Source organism: Falco peregrinus, chromosome 7 (genome assembly GCF_023634155.1).
Source record: "Falco peregrinus isolate bFalPer1 chromosome 7, bFalPer1.pri, whole genome shotgun sequence".
NCBI classification, from domain to species: domain Eukaryota; kingdom Metazoa; phylum Chordata; class Aves; order Falconiformes; family Falconidae; genus Falco; species Falco peregrinus.
The window spans coordinates 91,476,078-91,497,225 of NC_073727.1; the positions used below are offsets into that span (position 1 = coordinate 91,476,078).

General features: G+C 43.5%; 2 protein-coding genes across 15 annotated transcripts in view; one reads left to right on the forward strand and one right to left on the reverse strand.

Annotated features, from left to right (window-relative positions):
- USP45 (ubiquitin specific peptidase 45) overlaps nt 1-13,428 on the reverse strand; it is a 60,300-nt gene extending 46,872 nt beyond the window's left edge. For 3 of the 14 annotated variants that reach the window (XR_008748266.1, XM_055811284.1, XM_055811285.1), the window contains exons 1-7: nt 11,227-12,866; nt 9,646-9,735; nt 7,571-7,628; nt 4,844-4,953; nt 2,544-2,713; nt 844-947; nt 241-341 (exon numbers count right to left, since the gene is read on the reverse strand). Coding sequence is in view for 13 of the 14 variants with exons in the window: in XM_055811284.1 (XP_055667259.1) it covers nt 241-341; nt 844-947; nt 2,544-2,713; nt 4,844-4,943 (475 nt within the window). In the remaining variant the exon portion in view is untranslated. Of the gene's footprint in view, nt 1-240; nt 342-843; nt 948-2,543; nt 2,714-4,843; nt 4,954-7,570; nt 7,629-9,645; nt 9,736-10,249; nt 10,394-11,226; nt 12,868-12,892; nt 12,912-13,295 lie in introns of those variants that run through there. The other 11 variants (XM_013298726.3, XM_027785946.2, XM_055811282.1 and 8 more) reach the window with 9 other exon arrangements.
- Nucleotides 13,429-16,854: 3,426 nt separating this feature from the next.
- On the forward strand, nt 16,855-19,433 carry TSTD3 (thiosulfate sulfurtransferase like domain containing 3). Its single transcript, XM_013298688.3, has 3 exons — nt 16,855-17,305; nt 17,537-17,696; nt 19,012-19,433. Exons 1-3 carry the CDS (start codon nt 16,870-16,872, stop codon nt 19,073-19,075), a joined length of 660 nt encoding a protein of 219 aa, XP_013154142.2. The 5' UTR covers nt 16,855-16,869; the 3' UTR covers nt 19,076-19,433.
- Nucleotides 19,434-21,148: the final 1,715 nt, after the last annotated feature.

Below are 21,148 nucleotides of genomic sequence, written 5' to 3' on the forward strand. Positions count from 1 at the left end.
AAGAAACTGTCCTACAATGCCCAAAATATTTTTAAAATGTAATCATACTATAGAAAAGAAATGACATTATGTTTTGATAGACATTACTTGCCCAAGTAATTGTGCAATTACAAATTGCATTATACTCACACCATACATAATTTTTCAATTTTATGTTTAACATGACTCAAAACCTGAAATGTTTGTTTTTAGACAGTACATTACAGATGTCTCCAGATAAAACTATTTGTGTAAACTTACTTGGTTCAGCCCTGGAACCATGTTTTTGAAGAAAGTCAACTATCTGAGCCAAAACCTTTTTGTTGCAATGTGTTGACAGCTCTTCATCACATTCATAACACCTAAACAAAAGAAGAAATGAACTAGAATTCAGGATATCTGGATGCACCTCCCAGCTCTAACAAACCTCTCAAACAACCTTGTACAAATTACTTAAGCTCTAGGTTTCAATTTTTCATACTAAAAAGAGGAATAAAATTGAATTCTCTCATCTCATATATGCTCTTCGATAAATTAGTCTCAATTCACTGTGATACTTAGAGACTTAAAAAATCTCAGTCTATAGTCCTGCAAATAATCATACAGAAACAAGCAGGAAGGACAAGCTCCAGCCAACTCTCCACAGAGCACAATGGACTCAAACTTCTAGCCTAGTACTGATCTGTGACCCCTGTGAGAGTCCTAAGGACAAAGTAATTTTCTCTCCAAAAAGCCTGCCCTTCCTCTCTATAAAGTATTCATTTTATCTCTCAGAATCGTTCTTTATCATGAGAGGACACTGCTTTAAGATATGAGTAGTCCTTATATACAAGCATACACAAACACCTGCGCACTCATTCTTACCATATGATCCATGTGCTGAGGTTGATAACAATGCAATGGGGTTCTGTGCGTGCTGTCTGGAAGTGTTTCAGAGAATGTTGGCCTTCTGAGTTTTTACTACATCCCTAAAAACAGACACATCAACACAAAGGGGAAAAAAGGGAAGCATGAAAAGAGTGTATTATTAGTAAATAAACTACAAAAGATTCACTTTTCAAAATCAGACGTAAAGCTATATTGCCCTAAATACTCATTTAGCATTCTCAAGGATTGAGAGGGTTTAACATTCTTTATAATCCAGTGTGACAAAGATATCAAATAACTTTTTTTTTTAAATGAACAAATTTTCTTTTTACTAATAAAGGAAAATCCATGACAACACAAAACCAAAATCTCATCTTTTCTACTTGGAAAAAATCAGTTAAAAGTATAGAAAATTATTGGTTTAACTTAACAGAAACAATTCCTAGCTTTTGAATAAGTATTGAATAGGTATCAATAGAAAATTATGCCATTCACAGAAGTTAGAATTCTCTAAAAAGATGTGAATGAAATGAATATGTAGAATATTTGGTCCACAAAATATCAAGGAAAGGACAGCACAGGTAACACCCACTGCTCCAGACTTCCAAATGCTTTCCAGACAGCAAACACAAAAGGTACATAAATTGTTTTGTACTAAAAAGCTACTCAGAACACACCATTTATGCACACCAACTTCAAGAGAAAGTATTTGCTATTTTTTCAGTATCTACACAGTGGGACTTAGAAGATTCAGGACTGGCCTCTAAATGAGGCATGAGCTTTGGAGGCTATTAACAGCAAAAACATGAAAAAGCACACAGAGTTAACTTGTTTTAAAAGCCCTCCTTATCTATAAATTTTCAGAGACAAGACATGAGAGTCCTCCTCAGATCTATTTAACTATCTTCTGAAGCCTGCGAATAGCATGTTTTTTTCCAAAATTAAATCTGTTCAGATAACACTTGTAGGAGTTTGCTTCTGTCCTTACTACACTAAAACCTACTGAAAGTCTAACAAAATTGTGAAATGCTTTGTTTAGGCAACTACTAGCTGAATAAAGTGTAACACTGCCTGTAACTTGATTTCTTCTGTATCAGGCTTTACTTCACTCACAGGGTAGAAACCTGTGCAAGCCCTTGGGGTCAGGACCTGTGTCATCTTAAACTCTGAGGCCACAATTTGACATCACAACTGACCCAATCTAATGGCTAGCTGCCACAAAAAGCAGCACTCTCACTCCAGCCCAGTCCTTTCTCCCTGGTTTCAATCAAATCTAGCAATTGAGCGTCCACAGTACAAGTTGATTCTGCAATATACTTATTTGTTTTTTCATTAATTTGCATTTGCAGAATCCTCTGCCAGATGAGCCAGGTGAATGGATGCATTTGCAACCACACAGTTCCTGAAGCCAATTCTTTGTAAGTGGTAAGAGCATGCCGATGAACAGAGAAAAGCAGGACCTTCACTTGCTATTTGCGATGCCAAACCACACCATCACACATAAAACTAACCAAAAACGAGATGTAAAGCCACATCCCACTCCACTGAAGAAGCTGAAGCATAAACTCTCACAACTAAGCACTCTGTCACACTGTTCACTGAAGGTAATGGGATACCAAACAGAGAAGGATACACCAGTGATATCTTTTAGAAAATCAGGGCTGATCCACCTCTGTAAATGTACAGTATATGCTCACCTGAGAGCCACATTTGAGACACAGCCATATGTCTGAAGGTGCCACGGGCTCACCATCACTCATCCGCCTCTCCTTCAGACATTCTGCGCATATTGACCAGACACTCTGAGCTACCGCTCTCTTCACATGGTGCACATCCACTGCTTGGCTCACATGCTGGCAGGTTAAGCCTAGAGAAAACAACACATACTCACTTTCATACATTAAAAATAATACCCATGAAAGGGAGCACCTGTACACTAAAAGCAGAGTCTTCAATGAATTCAGCAATAGGAAAAAATAGCAAAGAACTAAAATACAAAAAATCAGCTAGCTGCTCCCTATATACTGAATTTTACGAAGGATCTATTTCAGTCTTTCTATAATGAAAATCCTTTTCAAGTCAATAAACACCACTTCTTAAAAACAGATAAACTACTTTGTACAAAAGTACAAAGATTACTTTTTTACAAAATTAATTTCCTTGGTTTTTTGGTTTGTTTTTTTTGTCACAGTAAAATACTACGTAAGTCTATTTTTGCCTATAACATTACAGGCAGCTGACCTCCTTTTCAATCCATAAAGATTTTCAAATACCCATGCACCCCTACTACAACTGCCCATTCTGAACACGAATATCAATGAGCTTTCTTCTTTGTCGTATTTTTCACATAAATTCCACTATAATAGCACAGAATAACCTGTGTTTGAAGGAACCTCTGAAGGCAATCTTGTCCAAATCCTCATTCAAAACTGGGCCAAATATAAATTTAGTTCTGGTTGCTGATGGGATGGCTTTGTTCAGCTGAGTATTGAATATCTCCAAGGACAGAGGTTTCACCAACTCACTAGAAAATCAGCTTTCTGTCTGACCATGCTCAGGGTGAAAATAAAGTAAATTTCCTCACACCTAGCCAAATTTTCCTTGCCCTAACTTTTGTCTGTTGCCTTTAGTCCTTTCATTGTGGACCTCCTGGAAGAGTCTGGCTCTGCCTTCTCTATAACCACCTATCGGGCAGTCAAAGAAGGAAACCATACTCTCACTCCTTTGGCTAAAGAAAATCCATTCCCTTCAGCCCCTCTTCATGCATCATGTTCTCAATCTCCTTAACAACATGGAGGTGGTGACCTGCTGTTGGACTCACTCCGACAAGTCAATGTCTTTCTTGCAACAGGGAGCCCACAACTGAACACAGTACTCCAGATGAAGCCTCACAAGTGCTGAAAAGACGGAAAGAATCACGTACCTCACCCTGTGCACTAGTTAATGCAGTCCAGCATACAGTAGGCACAAGCCACACTGCTTGCTTTTATTCAGCATGTGCACTAGGACCACCAGGACCTTTTCTGCAAAGCTGCTTTCAAGCCATTGATTCCCACCCTGTAATTGCACACAGTTATTTTGGCCCAGATGCCAAACTCTCCACTTGCCATTACTGAACTCTTGAGAAGCTCCTGCCAGCTCACTCCTCCAGCCCATCTAGGTCACTCTGAATAGCAGACCTAGCCTCCAGCGTATCAATTGCTCTCCTCCATTTGTTGTCATGAAGATGACAGAGTGTAGTCTCACAATGACATCACCTAGCTCACTCAGTATCTTCAGATGCATCCCATCTGGTCCTATGGACTTGTGCACATGCTACTTGCTTATCAGCTCTCAGTCTTCTACTCTGGACAATGCTTAAATCCCCCAGTCTGCCATTAGGCTCAGGGACCAGGGAGGACCGAGTGCAGGGCTTACATGTGGAAGCAGAGGCAAAGGATGGAGTCCTCAGCCTTTTCCCCTGTCCTGTGTCCCCAGGTCCCCTGCCACCTCAAGCAGCAGGTCTGCACTTAGCTTAGCCTTCATTTTACTGTCACAATATCCATACAAGCCCATCTTACTCTTCACACCCCTCATCAGATTCAGTTCTAACTGAGGCTGGCTTACTTTATCCCATCCTTGCACACTCAGGGGCCCTGCAAGAGCAGCCCAAACCTGCACCCACCCTCTGCCATTTTGTTTTGCCTCTGAGCTCAGCTGGAAGCTTCCCACTCAGCCAAGCAGCCTCCTGCTACATGTCTGACCTTCCACACACAGGCAAGGACCATTCTCCTGCTCTGAAGAGGTTGTCATCGAAGATCAACCAACTGCCCAGCCCTTCAGGGCAGTCACATAGTGTAACAACCAATCATGTCATAAACACTTGACTGGGGATATTTCTGTTACAAATTCAAACAAGGAAAGTATTTCATGGTACCACTGATTTGTGGTTTTCATCAGTCATCAAGGAAGTCGTTAGCCCTCAACCTCAGGGCTAGACATCGCCTAAAGTATTTACCTGAAATATCGTCTGAAGAGTCCTCATCCTGTGGCCTGTTAGGCCTTTTGCTTCGCTTTGGTTTCTCGGGGTTGGCTCTTGATGGATCTTTCACCCGCATCTGTTACTCACTAGGAAAGAGAAACAGGTTGCTTTATTGTCTAAATGCTTCATCAAATGTAGTCAGTTTGAACTCTTAAAAGCACAAGATCAAATCACACATTCAAATCTCACCAACACAGTTTTAGGCTTTGACTAATGTCAGTTCCTGTGTAACAAGGAACATGAATGTGTCAGGCATAAACTCTTAGGAATGCTGCAACATCAATTAGTTACAATTCATAATATGTAGTATACCTGTAGCTACAGGGGACACACACTCCCACGTAGGGGTGTTAAATATTTGAGATATTGAGATTTTCTTTGTAACATACTCCAGAGCTCCAGCCATACCTTACCAGAAAAACTTCATCAAAATAAAAGCTTTTCCTCCTTAACATATCTCCCTTATGAAAGGTTTTAGTCACCACTTACCCTTGCACATTCCCCAAAAGCTTTTGAGCAATTTCCAAACACTTCAATAAAATAAGTCTTCCAAATCTCATGATCTCATGAAAGTGCCCTCTCTTATGAGTGAGAACAGACTGGCATGCAAGCTGACCCTTCTATTAAACATCAGAGAATCCATACGGATGAAGTTTCTCATAGGAAATTTGGGTCACTAATCAAGGAGTCCTATGAGGAACAGAATCAAAGGATAAATATTTGCCACTAAACTTTAAAAAAAAAAATCCTCAGAGATTTCATCCAAATGCAAATTCACTGAAGGAGTATAGCTGTGCATCACACAAAGAGCTTTTGAGGTTTAGTTTACAGGTTGTCTTTTAACAATGTGCTTGATTAAAAAGAAAATGTTTTCACATACGAAGCACGTGAATGTAAGATAGTCAAATATTCATACATTGCAACCCTGTGAGCTACTCTGTTCAGGAAAAAAAATAACATCTTGTTGTGTACCACAAACAGCTTAATAATGTTGCCTGAGCTACCAGTACCAGATGTTTTCAACTGTGAATCCACATTTATGTATAGGAAACCTCTAAAATGTCCAACATTTCAGAACGGCAAAAGATACATTCTTGCTGCAGATCGAAGAGATAAGTTTGCCAAAGTTTAGACTGTTTGTCTAAGTTTTTAAATCCTCTCTGCATATGCATTTAGACCTTTGTGTTACTGAAGCTCTGAGAGACATGGAAATTGACCTCTATATTGAACTCTGTATTCCCTCTCCTTTCTTATCCATTAAGCTGATCAGCAGAACAGTCATCAATATCAATACTGGAGCACCACCATCACTGGTATCTGAACAGCCTTCACTGAAGTGAAGCAGGTAATCCATACCTCCGAACTCCAGTTCCAGGTTCCTACATATCTGGACACACATCTCTACATCTGCCACACACTGTTAGTGCTGGAGGTTTTCTGCATGAACGTATCAATTACAGATTTACTTTGGACAAGTCAAATTTCTATATAGTATGAAAGAAACCTTTACTCTGCTTCATTGCATCAATGGCTTCATTGCATCAATGGCTTCATATCTCCTCAACCTTCAAAATGCACTTCCATTTTTTTCAGAATGGTACATTTACATAGCAATCAGGTTACACTATATTAAATAACATTATGTTCTTAAGTCACAGATTTCAAAATTTCCTGCACTTAAGAGTATAAAGCTTCAAATGTTCAGACATGTAAGTGAATGCCACTGAATTCAGCTTTGCTGATTTTGTAGGTTCAAAGTCATGTTCATACAGTAAGATCTGAATATTCCAGCTCTTGACTATTTATATTCAACAAATGTTAGCACGCCTTGACATCAACATCCCTGCATTATGGCATCCCTAGAACATGACAAGGTGCTTCAGACCCAAACAACTTCAACTGTGCATTTCTGCCTTGGCACCTTATCATATATACCCAAGCTTCATGTGAAACTACCTATCACTGCTTGCCACAGTGCCGCTTAACTGAGCACAAGATTCATCGAGACATTCATCAAATAGTAAGGCTGATACATCTTCTGTTAGAAAACCCATGATTTTTAACTAAATTATGTAAAGAGTCAATAGCAAAGACAGCAAAAACATCCTCCCTAAAGGAACGTAGTTGTGTTTAGGTTATTCAACATTGACATAAACAATCTATGAGTTCATTTCAGCACAAGAATTTTTATCTCTTTGGACAGATTATGTAAGACTGTCCAAACCACAGATTTCACCCCAATGAAAGTCACGTTTGTATCAGTACATTTTAAGATCTTGGGTAACTTCATGGAAGAACAATTATGGGCCTGACCAGCTGAAATACAAGGAAGTCTTTACCACCTGTGAAATCCTGTGGCCCACAGGCCAGGTGATACAATCCAGATCGGGGCACACACAGCCCACCACTGAATCCACTCTCTCAGGTCCTTCAGGACACGTGGAAAAGACAGTGTCATCTGGTACCCGCAACAACTGAAAAATGGTGTTTCTAGCCCAACATAACTGACATGGCATTTGAAATGAAGACTGGGATGAGAAGCAGGCATTCACACTGCAGGTTTGGGAACCCACCAAGCAACACACAGACTTTTGAGTCTTATTTCAGTAAGAGCAGCCAAAACAAAAGGTAACATGGACCATTAGATTGATCAGTTCTCATGAACACACACAGACAGGCATCCATCAGACAATGTTTACTGACCTGTGAGCTCTTGGAAAAGCCTCAGCGTATCAAGGACCTAACCAGACAGGGTTTGTGCCTGATTTTGAAAAGCATGGAAGTGGGATCAAAGAGTAAGAGCAATGAGCTACTCTGTATGCATCTACAATGCAAGCAGCACAGTATATATGCAGTACTATCTGCATTTTTCCCATATATTCAGACACAGAAAACACTACAAATAAAAGATCTCATATAACAGTTTAAAACATGATCAACATTTCAAATCGAAACATTTATGCCAGGAATTGGATCATTATATTTAATTGAGATAAACAAGGAAGAAATCTAAGGTGTTTCAGAAATTACTTCTCAGAAATATTTCAGTTTATGGGAAAGAAAAGATTGAGATTTTACTGGAATGAAAACCCTGAAGAAACACAGACCCAAGAAAGAATGAAATACAGCTAAGAAAAAAGCAAGAGAGAAAATCAATAGGAACCTTCCTGTTGACCATAGGGCACAAGCCATTCAGAACAAGCAGGCAGAGGAGAAACAAACTATTTGCACAAAATGAACTCAATACACTTGAGATTAAAAACCATGGCAATATTCCCATGGTTTGCCTCTTTCCAACCCATTCTCCTAATTTTTGAATGTGTTCAGTGAGTAATTTGTCACTACAGCCATCAACTGCAGAGTGACGCTCTCTCTTTCCCTATGCAGAAAGCAGTCTCCATGAATCCTTGCTTTGAAGTTTCTTTTTGTGATGGAAAACCAAATTAAATGGGAAATTTTTCATTTTGTAGACACAAAATCAAGTCACAGTGCAAATACTTGACTAATGAATCTGACAAAAAAAACCTGATTTTTGTGGTAGAAAAAGCTGAGTTCAGTAGGTATGTTAGCTCCACCCTGATCTCCATTTGGCACACAGTAAAAATCTTCAAGTAGAAATTACACAGTTTCATAGGGAAAAAAATAAAAATATAAGGAGCTAAATCTCTTCTTTTTAAACAATCATTTCATACAAAAATAAGAACTAGTCCTTGCAAAACATGTTCAGATTCTCTGACCTCAGCATACAAGAGTTTGAAGTGTAATCATCATCACTTGTTATTCTATTTACTTTTTCGCTTCTTAAGACTCCTAATGCCAGTTTACCTACAAAAAGCTGATTAAGATCAAAAGCTCCTCATAACTGCTCACTTCAATCTTTCTAGAAAGAACAAATCACTTCAAAAGCAGCAGAATGATCTGCCTACCTAATTTTAAAAGCTTCAAATTTGACAAAATGCCAGAAATCAACACACTAAATTTTTTAAGTTAAATCTAAGTTATGCCTAGACTATTTTAAATGTAAGGTATACCTGAAACAGTCTATATTTAACAGCATTAATATTTCTATATTTAGAAATGCACCCTCTTCATAAAGTATATATTTAGAAACTAAAAATAGATGGGTGTAGCTCCCAAAATACATAATTGGTATTTTTAAAAAATTTCTATTTTACTGGAACTCCATAGAGCTAGGACCAATAAAAGATACAAGGCTAGTGTGAACTAGAATTCACTTTTCTTTGGGGGGGGGGGAACACATCACACAAAAAAACCCCAAAGAGGTCATTCCTCTTCACAGCATTTTTATGCAAGAGAGGTGGAGAAGCAAGCTATATCTTCACTGTCTGGACTCCCCAAAACCTATCCCCATCTTATCATCTTGCACTCCTTCCTTAGAGGCTCAGTCCTTCCTCCTACAATGTGTGCAGCTCACTTGCTAAATTTTGAAATGTGCCACCTTAGTGAGTTTTCTCATGATGCCTTCGCTACAATGCTTATTAGAAACCCAAACCAGATCATCAGTACATTAGAGAAATAACCTGCTGTGCTACTACCACATCACTGTATCCATCTGTCAAGACCCACTTTTGCCCTTCTCTTGTAACTAGGGTGCCAGCTCTTTCAGGCAAATGCCACGTATTTTTTCTTATCTGTGTAATACTTATCACAACATTTTTCCTGATTCTTGATTAACTAGGAGGATTACAGTTGCTTTGCTAGAATGCAAACAAGAAAAAATTGGTGTAATAACCACCAGCTCATGTAAGCATCCTTACCTCATGAAATATAGTCAAGTGAATCTACAGGTAGTCTCCAGGCACTATTTTGGATACGGGTAAGACTCTCCCAGTAGGACCTCCCATTAACTGTGAAAATAATATTGTTAATTACTTATCAGTGAGAACCTGAATTCAAAGAAGCTGGGGCAAATACATTAACCTCAGTCCCTCAATTCATCTGAAGTACTCTAAATTCCAGCTGTCTCACCATTTGTAGTCCTATGTTCAAGTTAAAATGATACCATTTTATGTTGCTAATGCAAAAAAAAACCCTGCATCACACTGAAAAGTCACAGCATGCACTAAATACAGTGAAAAATTATCACTTTCAACTAATTTAACAGAACTGTCCAGCTGTCAACAGCAGCCTAGCACCAAAGCAAGGGGCTGAGGAACAGCACTGATGTGCAGATTAAATGCAAAGGCCAAGATGCTCCATTAGCACATCCATGAAGGGTCTTTATGAGCTTCCATGAAACTGTAAGAGTACAGAAAGAAGAGTCTTGCACAGGTCAGTAATGCCAGATCCTCTGCAGAATTGCTACATGTTTTGATATAAGCTACGACTTAATATATTTTGGATGTCTGTTCCGAGCGTTACCTGTGGCATTTTGGCTGGCTCGCCGCTAGATCAAATGTCACCCAATCAGAGCAAGAACTGCATCCATCACAGTGTAGCAACCGGGCAGTGTCACCCATCAGAGGGCCAGGAGGCTCAGCACTCTTGACAGCCACCGAAACCTTTGCGGCAAACAAGCCCATGCTGCCTGCTAGAGCAGTAAAAGGACCAGAACTGCTGACTGGTAGTGGCAGCAACACTTCTTCCCCTGGAAAATGTCATCTGAAATTCTGAAAGTGTCATCTCCAAGATTTCCTAGCCCAAAGGCACATCACACATCCTACACCGTCACTGGAGCTCAAACGCCAATCTTGACATTATATTACAGTCCTAAAAGGGTGAGACACTGATGTACTTTCTGCGCAAAGATGAGACGGAGCCCTCAGACCACTAGATACAACTTTTCAAGTGACAGTAAAAATCCCATAGCATTTCTCACTTTAATTAATACTTCCATCCAGCCACCCATGCTAAATATGGCCTGTCAGCATTCATGTTTTCAGATTTCCTACTGAAACCCATTTGCCACAGAAAAATTACTTCTAAGGATGAACAGAAACCAGATGTGTCCAGAAACAAGAATGAAAAGACCCTGTAACTGGGCTCATGACTAAAGTAAATTAAAGGACTGAGTGGGTAAAAGGAACAGCATTTTGATGACATATTTTTGCTAATATCTTACAGCAAAGGTCTTACGGAAAATTATCAGGGATACCCATCAATACCCAACCTCAGACAGCAAACAACTTTTGCTTATGTTCTCTATTCCACCTTAAATATAATTAAAAATAATATGAATAGACCAAGAGGGAAAAATTAACATGGATTTTCTTACAAATCCATGCTTCAAAAAGCCAAACACATAAGCACCATAAAAAGAGCTGTGGCTTGTAACTAATGATGTTGGCCCACAAGTGAAAACGCAGTCAGATGGCAGAGCTGACAGACTATGCACTCACATGATATGAACACCAATACAACAGTGCCATCGCCACAGAAAATCTGAGGGTGTAACAACTGGAACAGCTGGAGAGTAACCAGTGAACTCACAGTATCTTGGCAGGATAACCATGTGGACAAAAACTTGGAAAAAAGTGGTCCAGTTGTCGTAAGACCACATAAAGGGCAACATGAGCAAAGGATGAACTTCAGAGAAATACTGATTGTGTCAAATCTAAAAAAAAACAAAAGGAACTGTGGTTGCAGCACAGCATGTGAGACAGCAGGCCCACACAAGATAATACGTTATGCTAAGACTCACCTTGCATCCCTGCCTAAAGGGCCAAGTTGGTACAGATGAAGGAAGGCAACGGCTGCACTTAACATCCCATCTCCTCTGGAAGGGTGTTGTGGGAGTCAGCTAATTAATGGGGCAGAACAAATGAAACCATCAAGGGCTACAGAAGACTAGTCTGAGCTCTCTGAAAGTCAAAGTCTTGCCACCCAGAACAAAACATTTCATTCCATTTTCTTCCTCCATACAAACTGCCCCAGTTTGCTTTGGTGACACATCTAAAGTGGAACAACTTGTCCTTGATCTACGATTGATGCTTACAGCAGAACCCATGAGACACTAGCTGCATTTCTGTGAACGTCGCAGAAACAAAACTACAGAGCACCAGTTCTTCAATATTTCATGAAGAAAGCTGACAAAATATTTACAACCGTAGCAAACTGCAGAGCGATTTCACAAAGGCATACTCTGCTACCAATCTGGCACATGTTCGTTCCACTACTATGCTTCCATTTGAAAAGCTAGAAAATGAGAGTGGAAAGAATCCTTTAAACACAACCTTGCTATATATGCCAGTATGAGAGGATTATTTAATGGAATTGGGAAATACTTGTAGCTAAAGATGACCAACAAGAATACAGTGCGCCACCTGGAGTTATTGCCATCTGCTTCTATGTTCTTGATGTCTTACTTTACTCTTCGGTATCTGTGTTCAATTTGCTGTCTTGCGCATTCTGTTTAACTGCACAAGTAGCAACATACCTATAGCAAGAGCTGGATGAAGTCCTAAAGCAAAATACCATCAACAGCAAAAGGTGGAACGACAATCCAGGAATCAGAGAATCAAAACATTAACTCAAATACAATATGCAGAGTTGCAGACAGGGGTCTAAGATACCACCTCTCTGATTAATCAAGAGGACTGTCACCAGGCTGTCGTCTAACCACCAGGAACATACCAGTCTGCATTCACAGAAAACAAAAGTTCAGGTAGCAGAGTGCCAGCGCTGCAGCCACACGAACCGCCTGCTGCAACACTTGGCACGGGGAGCCCACAGCCTGCCTTCACGCGGCCACGCAGGAGTGGCAGCAGGCCGGCAGTGGCATCACCAGGCCAGCATATGCCACGCTGTCAGAGCGGGGCAAAAATAACCACGCCAGCCTCATGACACAGAGCAGCAAGACCGTTTCATAACAGCGTTCACCTGCTAACTTGCCTAATGCAAAGTGATCAGAGCTTATGTTTAAACCCCACCAAAGGCGACGCTACCGACCCTCTCTGACTTAATAGACAGAGAAACTGCGGGTCACGGCGAGAGCCCGGTGCTGCTGCCCTCGTGTTACGGTAGGGCCAACCTATTTTAGACCGAAAGCGGCCGGCCGGCACCTACCCACTCCGCGTCCCCGCGGGCTGCGCTCGGCCACCGGTGCGGAACGTCGCGGGAGGAGCGCCGGGAAGCGGCGGGGGCGGCCCTCCCGGCCCGGGGACACGGCGAGGCAGAAACACCCCACCCCCCCCGCCGGGCACAAGTGTCGCGCCCCCTCCCCGCGCCCCGCCCGGCTGCACCTGCGCTGCGCTCCCCGGGACGCGGCTCCACAGGCCGCGGGCCCGGCCCCCGTCATGGCGGGGCAGATCGGCCCGGCCCGGCCCGGCACGCCGGCCTCGGCCGCGCGCGTCAGCGCCGAGGCTCCACGGCCCCCCGGGCTCCGCAGGGGGAGCCCGCCGCGGACACGGCGCCCCGCGGCCTGTGCCGGCGGCCTCCCCCCTCCCCGCCCCGAGCGCCCCGCACTCACGGCGCGACCGGCGGCAGGCAGGCGAGCGCGGCGGCAGGAAGCGGCAGAGGAAGCTGGGCCTTAGCCAGTCCCGCTCCGCTCCGCTCCGCCCGGCGCGGCCCGCCCCCGGCCCCGCCGCGCCGCTCCCCGCCCCAGCCTCAGCCTCAGCCCGGACGGCTCCCCGCAGGCCCCGGGCGGGCGGGCGGGCTGTCCCCGGCGCCGTAGGAGCTGGCAAGGGGGGGGCGGCCGGGGGCAGGTAGCGTGGAGGGCGGGTGGCACCGGGGGGTGGTGCCGGGTCGGGGATGAAATGCGTCTTCCCGGTAGGAAGGGCGGCGGGGCGGGAGCTTGCCGTGGCCCGCCGAGGGGCGACAGGTGGCGGCGGGTCCGCCTGCGGGGCGCCCTGGGGACTCAGTGCAGAGAAGGGCAGGGGGTGCGGAGGGAGGGGGACGTGACGGGGTCACCTCCGCATCAGAGTTTGGCTGAAAGACCTGGGGACACCGCAGTAGGTTTGTGGGCGAGGGGAGCAGGCCAGCAGGCTCGCCTGTGCGCAGGGGTGCGGATGGTCGTACCTAGAGGCTGTGCACAGGGATCTGGGCCCTGCCTGGGGTTTCAGGGCAGCCACTGGGGAGTGACTGGAGGGAGGTCAGAGCCAAAGGTGCTTGTCCCAGCCGAGGGACTGGCAGAGTAGAGGGGGTCCAGTGTGAAAGGGACGAGGAGCTAGTGGAAACTGGGATGGAGATTAAACTCAACATGTGGCTAAACAGCAAGGGAGGCTTTATTTGGACAGAAGGCAAATCTGAATTAAGGATTGAGAGATGGTTTTATTGGAATAAGCTTATCCAGTGGTAAACCATAGAGCAAAAAGGAGATGTTTGCTGTGTTGCCCCTCAAAAACCAAGGATGGAGAACCTGTAGTGGATCTGCTGACAAGCAGACTGAAAGAATGGTTAGAGAAGCACGTAGAAGTCATTGGACCAAGCAAAGGCAAGATGTCAGGAAGGGTATTGTTGAAAGAGGTTGTCAGATTAAGCAGGATTTGATTTAGGTAGGAAGAATTCTTTAGGCACTTCAGTGACAGTGGTGACAACCGAGCACAAAGATCGGCAGGCAGGCTGCAGACTATGTAACAGAGGAGCCCAGACACGGGTTGTGAACACCATGTTTGTGGGGTCTGTATGTGAAGGGGTGAAAGAGTATGGGACAGCAACCTGAAACAAACTGGATCAAGAGGTGGGTCCTTCCTTCTCTGCACAGGAGAGATTAGAGAATTATTGCACGGCAGGAGTAGTAACTAAAAGGTTAAAGAGAAGGAGGGAAAAGTGAACATGAAGGGAAATATGCTAATTTAGCACAGGAGAGGAGACTAGAAATATGTGGAAAAGGTAGAACATCAGGGCACTGGCAGAAGGGGAAGGCAAGCAAGGGAGGTAGAAAAGATGTGACAAAATTTTTCCCAAAGGAAATGGTTTGACTTCTGTGCAGAGAATAAGGACAGCAGGCTTTATGCATAGTTTCCCATCATGTTGAGAAAAATGGGATATAAATTAGAGTTGCATGTTAGGAAAACAGATATGTCACAGGAATCAGCCAGGTCCCCAGTTTTCCTCCAGAAGCACTCAACAAGGCAAAAGCAGAGCCAAAGAAAGCCAAAGCTGAGATAGAATCATGTTTGGGGTTTGGTAATTAGAGACAATGAAGGGTCAATGGCAGAGAAGAAAGAAACACAAAGAGCATCAGCAATCAGAGGCATGAAAGGAAGAAAAGAGAAAGCAGAGAGGGACAGCCAAAAACAAGTAGTAGAGCATGATTAAAAGTACTGTGGGAAGGCTGAAAAGTTGGGAGGGGAGGCAGATGATAGAAAAAGAAGATGTGGTAACAAAAATATCAGAAAGGCAGTAAGACCTGATGAAAAACTAGGTCTGAGAACCATTTCTTCAATCAACAAAGGCTTCAGTGAAATGTGAGATGAGGATAAAGAATGTGTAAGGGTAATGCAGCGGGTTAATCGTGCCACTGGCGATGAGCGAGGGAGGCTGTGCAGAAATGGAGAGAGAGTCCCAAGAGGTGAAATTAAGAAAGCTGCTGAGGAAAGGTTGAGTGACTGCTAGATGACAGGCCATGAAGGCAAGAGAATTGAAACGTGCTGCTTTCCCCCCTTTCACCGATTGGGGGAGTTTGCCTAACTTGATCTCCTCTGACTTCAAACTCTGCCTTTCACAAGATAGCTAGTAGGTCATTCCTATTTCCGCAAGCAAGCTAGTGTGTTCTCCCTTTGTGTGTGTGTATGTATGATCCAGGCTCAAATTAAAGCCGTAAAATAACTTATAAAAATGCAACATCATGTGAATATGCATTTTATGCAAGTGTCCTGACACTCCACATCACACACTTTATAGTGATATATGCAATAAATGGAGACTGTGGTTGTTATTTTACTACAGATAAAATACCTAGTAAAGAGAATTTCTAGAAGTCTATTCTACCCAAACCTTGTTGAAAATGCAATCACATAAAACTTTTGACTCATATATAGATTTACTGCTTCAAAGAGAATTTGCAAATGCCTGTCAAGGGGGCCATATGGAGAGGCTGGCAGAAGGGCAGCTAGTGAACCAGTTATATGTGCCAAGTTCAATTTGTCACACTTTACAGTACCAAGAAATATTTTGTTCTCGTTTTGAGAAGGAAAACCTTCATTAGTAAAGATTCAACAACATACTCATCAAAATGCATCTTTTATGAAGAGAAAAGATCCAGCATGTCTGCCTTTAAAGACTGGAACTGCTGCAAGGCAATGTATCTACAAAGGTATATAGTAAATACAGAATGATTTAAAATGCATTGAGCCCTCATTTCTCCACTTGAAACACGGCTGTCAGTCCCTGGTGCTGGAAGACTGATGGCTTTCAAAACCAAAGCATACCCAAACTGGGGATGCTGGTACTGCCCTTGGACCACAGCTCCTGTGGCTGTAAGAGAGCAATGAATGGCAAGGGTGAAAACGATGCAGGCCAGTGCTAAAATCACCTTTTCTCCTTAGGTGTAACACTGAAGGTTGGGGTTTTTTTAGTTGCGTTGCATGGATATGGTATCAAAATTAGTTATCCCTGATCAAACCCCCCAGCAGTTGGTACTTCAAGGCTTCTTAACAGTTTGGCTGAGTTGTGAAAATGACCATGCCAGGGCAGCGGCAGTTGCTGGCTGTACTGACACCCGCACTGGGGGCTGCCTCATGAAGCGGCTCGCCCGCGGCTGGTGGGCCCGGGCCGCTTGGCTCCATGCGGCTCTGGCCAAAGCCAGGCCTGCCCTGAGCCCAGGGGCTCACTGGCGGTGCCCAGCCTTAAGCTCTTCGGCTGTGTCATCAACATCGAGTCATAAATTGTCAGAAATCGGAGGGATTCGCAAGGAAAACAAACCGGAAAATGGATTGCTTTTAACCCACCCTGGCCACGCCGCTGGCGCCCTCCCAGCCACGGGCCGGGCCAGCGCCGGTTGAAGGCCTCCGCGCCCCCGCCGCTGAGAAGAAGGCGGTGCCGCCCGGGGCGCCGTCTCCTCCCCCGCCGGCGGGGGCGGCCGCCATCTTCGGAGGCGGGTGATGGCGGCCGGAGGCCGGTGCTGGCGGCGGGCGGCGCGGGCCCTACGGGCGGCGAGCGGCTGGTGGCGGGCGGCGGCGCCCGGTGAGGCGGGGAGCGGAGCGGGCGGCTGGGCCTCTCCGAGGGCGGGCGGTGGGGTGAGGTTTGCCGGCGCCCGGGGTAGTCACCGTGTGAAGGTGCTAAACCTCGTAGGGGGCCATGGCCTTCCCCGAGGGGCGGGGACAGTGGGGGCCTGCGCCGGGCTCACGGGCTGCGCCTCCTGGTCTGGTCCCGGCGCGGCGGATGCCACCAGCCGCGGCCTCTGCACCGGCGGGGCGCCCGGCCTTTCCTACCAAGAGCTCAAAGACTTGAAGAAGACCGGCGTCCTCCACATCGACGTGCGGGAGAGGTGGGAGATCGACAGATCCGGAAAAATCCCAGCATCCATCAACATACCGCGTAAGTTATGAACCTGCTACACGGAGGCGTTGGGTGTTCCCTTGTCTTGGCGGTCAAGTCTGTGGGTAGGTGGCCATGACTGAGCAAGGAGGAGCTTTGCTAGGCCGCTGCTGCTGTGTTGCGAGGCTAACCTTTTCCTCCAGAGGAACTAGAAGCCTTACGGTGTAAGCTTGTCTGTGAATGGAGAATAAACAAGACCTCCTTTCCCCCACCACCCCTTATATTTCCCAGTGGGTGAATTAGTGGAAGCTCTACAAATGGACCCAGCGGAGTTCAAGGAGCAGTACAATCAAAAAATGCCAACCAAGACAGACCTTGTGGTTTTCTCCTGTTTGGCAGGAACAAGAAGTAAACAAGCACTTGGTTTTGCCACGTCCTTGGGTTTCAGCAGGTATGACGTGTGTGTTAAGGATGGGATTAGTGCAGCCTCCCCCCATGAAGCAGAACTTATACTTGGCTTCTTGGGGGCAAGGGTAAAATTGTAAGTGTGGGATATGAACTAAACTGGTATTTGAATTAGACACTGCCTCTTGTCTCTGCTGAACATTGAAAGACACCATTGGGTGTTCAGCAAAGTGTGGTGTATTGCCCTGTGAAACAACCCTTCAGCAGCTCTGCATGTGTGCCGCAGGTGACGCAATCTGCTGCAGGACTGTGCTGCCACTGAAGGGTCCTTCTGCTTCTTAGGGGTCCCTCCCCAAGATGTTGTTTCTTTATACAGCTTCATAAGCACTAGTCCTGAGACAGAGGATGACTGGAAAAGTGGAGAACTGCTTGCTTTGGTAGAAGTGCAATCTTAGATTAAATAGTTGATGAAACCACACCCTTTGTTAAGTTGTAGTTCTATCTGTGCAGTTCCCTGTTGACAAAGTACACCTTCACTTTAAGTAAAATGTTGGATTGTTTCCCATAGTAAAGCAATGAAGGCAGTGGCTAAGAAGACAATGAGATTGACAGAGTGAAAGCAAAAGCAGCGTTTAGTTGGCATAATTGTTACACATGTGCCAGGAGAGGTGCCTTGCTGGCCTGAAGACTGCAGAAGATTTTAAAAATTGGTTGTTTGTACATGTTTTCACTGAACTGCAATTCATTAACTGGAATATCCATGCCAATTCTAGTCAAAAGTATGGAACCACATTCTTTTTTTATAAATATGTGGGTTTAATAAGTGTAAAATATCTTCCATTACCTGTTTTTTATGCTGCCTAATTGAAGCAGCCAGTATTGTGTTGCACGGTGGGTTTTTGTTTTCCAGTTTTATGCAGGCTTATGTCAGATCTATAGAGTGTGTAGGTTTGCAAGGAAGTAAAGATCAGTGCACTGCCTTTATTTGATGACATCTCAAGTATTGGACGTAATAACATGCAAATCTCCCACACACTGAGTCCATTTAAAAAAAAAAAAAAAGAAGTGGCAATGGGTTTTATTGATCTGGCTGCTACTACTTGCTTGATGCTTGATCTCCAGCACAGTGTAATTTGGAAAAAAAGGCTTGCAGAACACACTGCATGGAAGCAGGCAGTATTAGAGTGCAAGTAATGTCAATCTAGCTCATTGAACCTAGGTGCAAGTGTATTTGATTGCAGTGAATTTCTTCATGGTTTTTTTTCTCTTTTTTGTTTTGGTTTGGGTTTATTGCCATGTCCTCTTAGGCATCTTTTTCAGGAAGAGTCCTTCTTGACATTGTATCTTCTGCATATTTTCAGAGTTCAGCAGTATGCTGGTGGCTTTCAGGACTGGGTAAAACATGAACCTCCAGAGAAAAAATGACTGCCCCAACTGTTGCCCCATCAAGGCTTCAGGATGGTTTGTTGGTTTTAGCAATCAAACTACGTGCATTCCACTTCCAGAATACAGCTAGCTCACTCCTGTTTTCTTGTGTAAATGGACATTCACCTCCAAATAGCCATGTATATCAATTGCTTGGTTTAAATTATATGTAAAGACTACAACATGAACAGGGGACATAATATTTGTTCAGTGTTTACTTTGGGCTATGTTTTTTGGTGAAGGTATATGAAGAAAAACCTAAGTGCTTATTACGCATACCAAGATTTTTGTATGATGTAGTTTATGACTGTTTAAACTATTGATGATAAGGCAAATAAAATTATTCTTTTCCAAATAACTGTGTTGGGTAGTTTCTTTAGAATAGTTAAACTGCAGGTATTCTAATAGAATTGGGATAACTGCCCTGAGCACTGTTCATTATACTTCATGTGTAACTGAAGTTTTAAAACAGTTGCAGTGTTTTCAAAGAGTCCAAGTAGAGTACAGATTTTTAGGTTTGTGCAGTGTGACCTTAAGGCCAAAACTTCACTACTGGTCAGAAAATAAAAAGGGAAACTGACCTGATGATAGAATACTCACTATTGAAAATGTTGTGTGACTCCTTATTTTAAAAGTATATCCTTCTCTATATGTAGATCTGTTTCTAAACACAAAATGCTATTGCATTCAGTCGTCAGCAGTTCCCTCAGCAGTTCAGTAGCAAGTGACAACCTGCCAATATTTGAAGTTATTATTACAAACCATTTTAGGATGGAAAACCTGAGGTGTCCAACTCCCTGCCTTGTTTTTATGCACGTTAATTTTCATGTCTTAAACGTTAAAAAACAAACCAACCCATCCCATCCCTACCTATAATTCTGCATAGTCATAACTTTAAGGATTTTTTGTTTTTTAATGCTGTTAGTAGTTCAGGGGAAGTAGAAAGGTGAATTGCTTTGGCCCTGAGAAAATTTAAGTCATAGCACAGAAGTTGAGGACTCTACAGGACGTTTGAAAAAAGGAATTAAAATTTCACCTTCTGCTGTAATCAGTATTGTAAGCAACGTGAACTTACCCTACAGCTCTTCCATTTGACAGTGCAGTCTGTATGGTGAGAAGAGGATCTAAAACACACACCTTCTCAAATTCAGAGAAATAACTAATCTTACCAGCATTTTATTTCGAGTAAGTTCCACAGTCTCTCTGCAGTCATTCGCTTCTAGAGGACAACTCCTGTAGTTACCACAGCCAGCTGTGCTACCCCAACATTCTATCTTAGAGAGGTTTCTGTTCTCTCATCTTCACTAATAATTAAGAGACCCTGTAGTGTTACTGCCATAATAGTGAGTAACGAGGGCATTTTTCTTTAAAATATCATTGCCTTTTTGGTGGTCTTATTGGTATACTTTATTTCTAATCCATACAAAAAACCCCAAACAATTTAAGAACCGTGATTTAGACATTGCCAAAACACTAGTTTATTTTAACTGATGACTTAGTGGGAGTAAGATGAAATTAAAATGGCAGGATGAGTATGGATGTTATCTTGCTGTGATCAATTACTCTACAATTCTTGCTATCTTACTCTTGAAGGTCTTTTTCAGACTGAAATAGAAGAATAACAGATGCCAACAGTGCCGTTTCATTTAGCCAGATGCTATTATCTATTAATTTTGCCTGTTTAACATGAGCTAGGTGGTCAGTTTCACAGTGCTGTGGGCACATGCTCAAAGGGGCAACTGAAGCCTGCTGTTGGCTGCATTGTGCCAGGCCTCACCAGGACTAATGATGCCTTTTGATCTACATCATTAAGATCAGATCGTACAGAAAGTTTGAGATGCACTGAAAATATTTAGCTAAATGTGTAATTAATCATGCCTAGCTGTATTGACCAAGCCACCAAACTTCGCTATCTAGATGAAGAAAGCAAGGAGACCTAATCAACTAAACTTAGTCACAACTTAGTCTGAAGTGGCCAATGCTTCCTTTTGTAGCTACACCAAAGTTTGTTGGGAACATCTAAAACCACATAGCCACAAAAAACAAACAACAGTTACATTTCATCACATCAAG

Bases quoted from the DNA above. Each gene is read 5' to 3' on its own strand.
- TSTD3 (XM_013298688.3), top strand. From the start codon at position 16,870: ATGGCGGCCGGAGGCCGGTGCTGGCGGCGGGCGGCGCGGGCCCTACGG. The intron at 17,306-17,536 runs GTAAGTTATGAA...TATATTTCCCAG, and splicing joins AGCATCCATCAACATACCGC to TGGGTGAATTAGTGGAAGCT. The intron at 17,697-19,011 runs GTATGACGTGTG...GCATATTTTCAG, and splicing joins ACGTCCTTGGGTTTCAGCAG to AGTTCAGCAGTATGCTGGTG.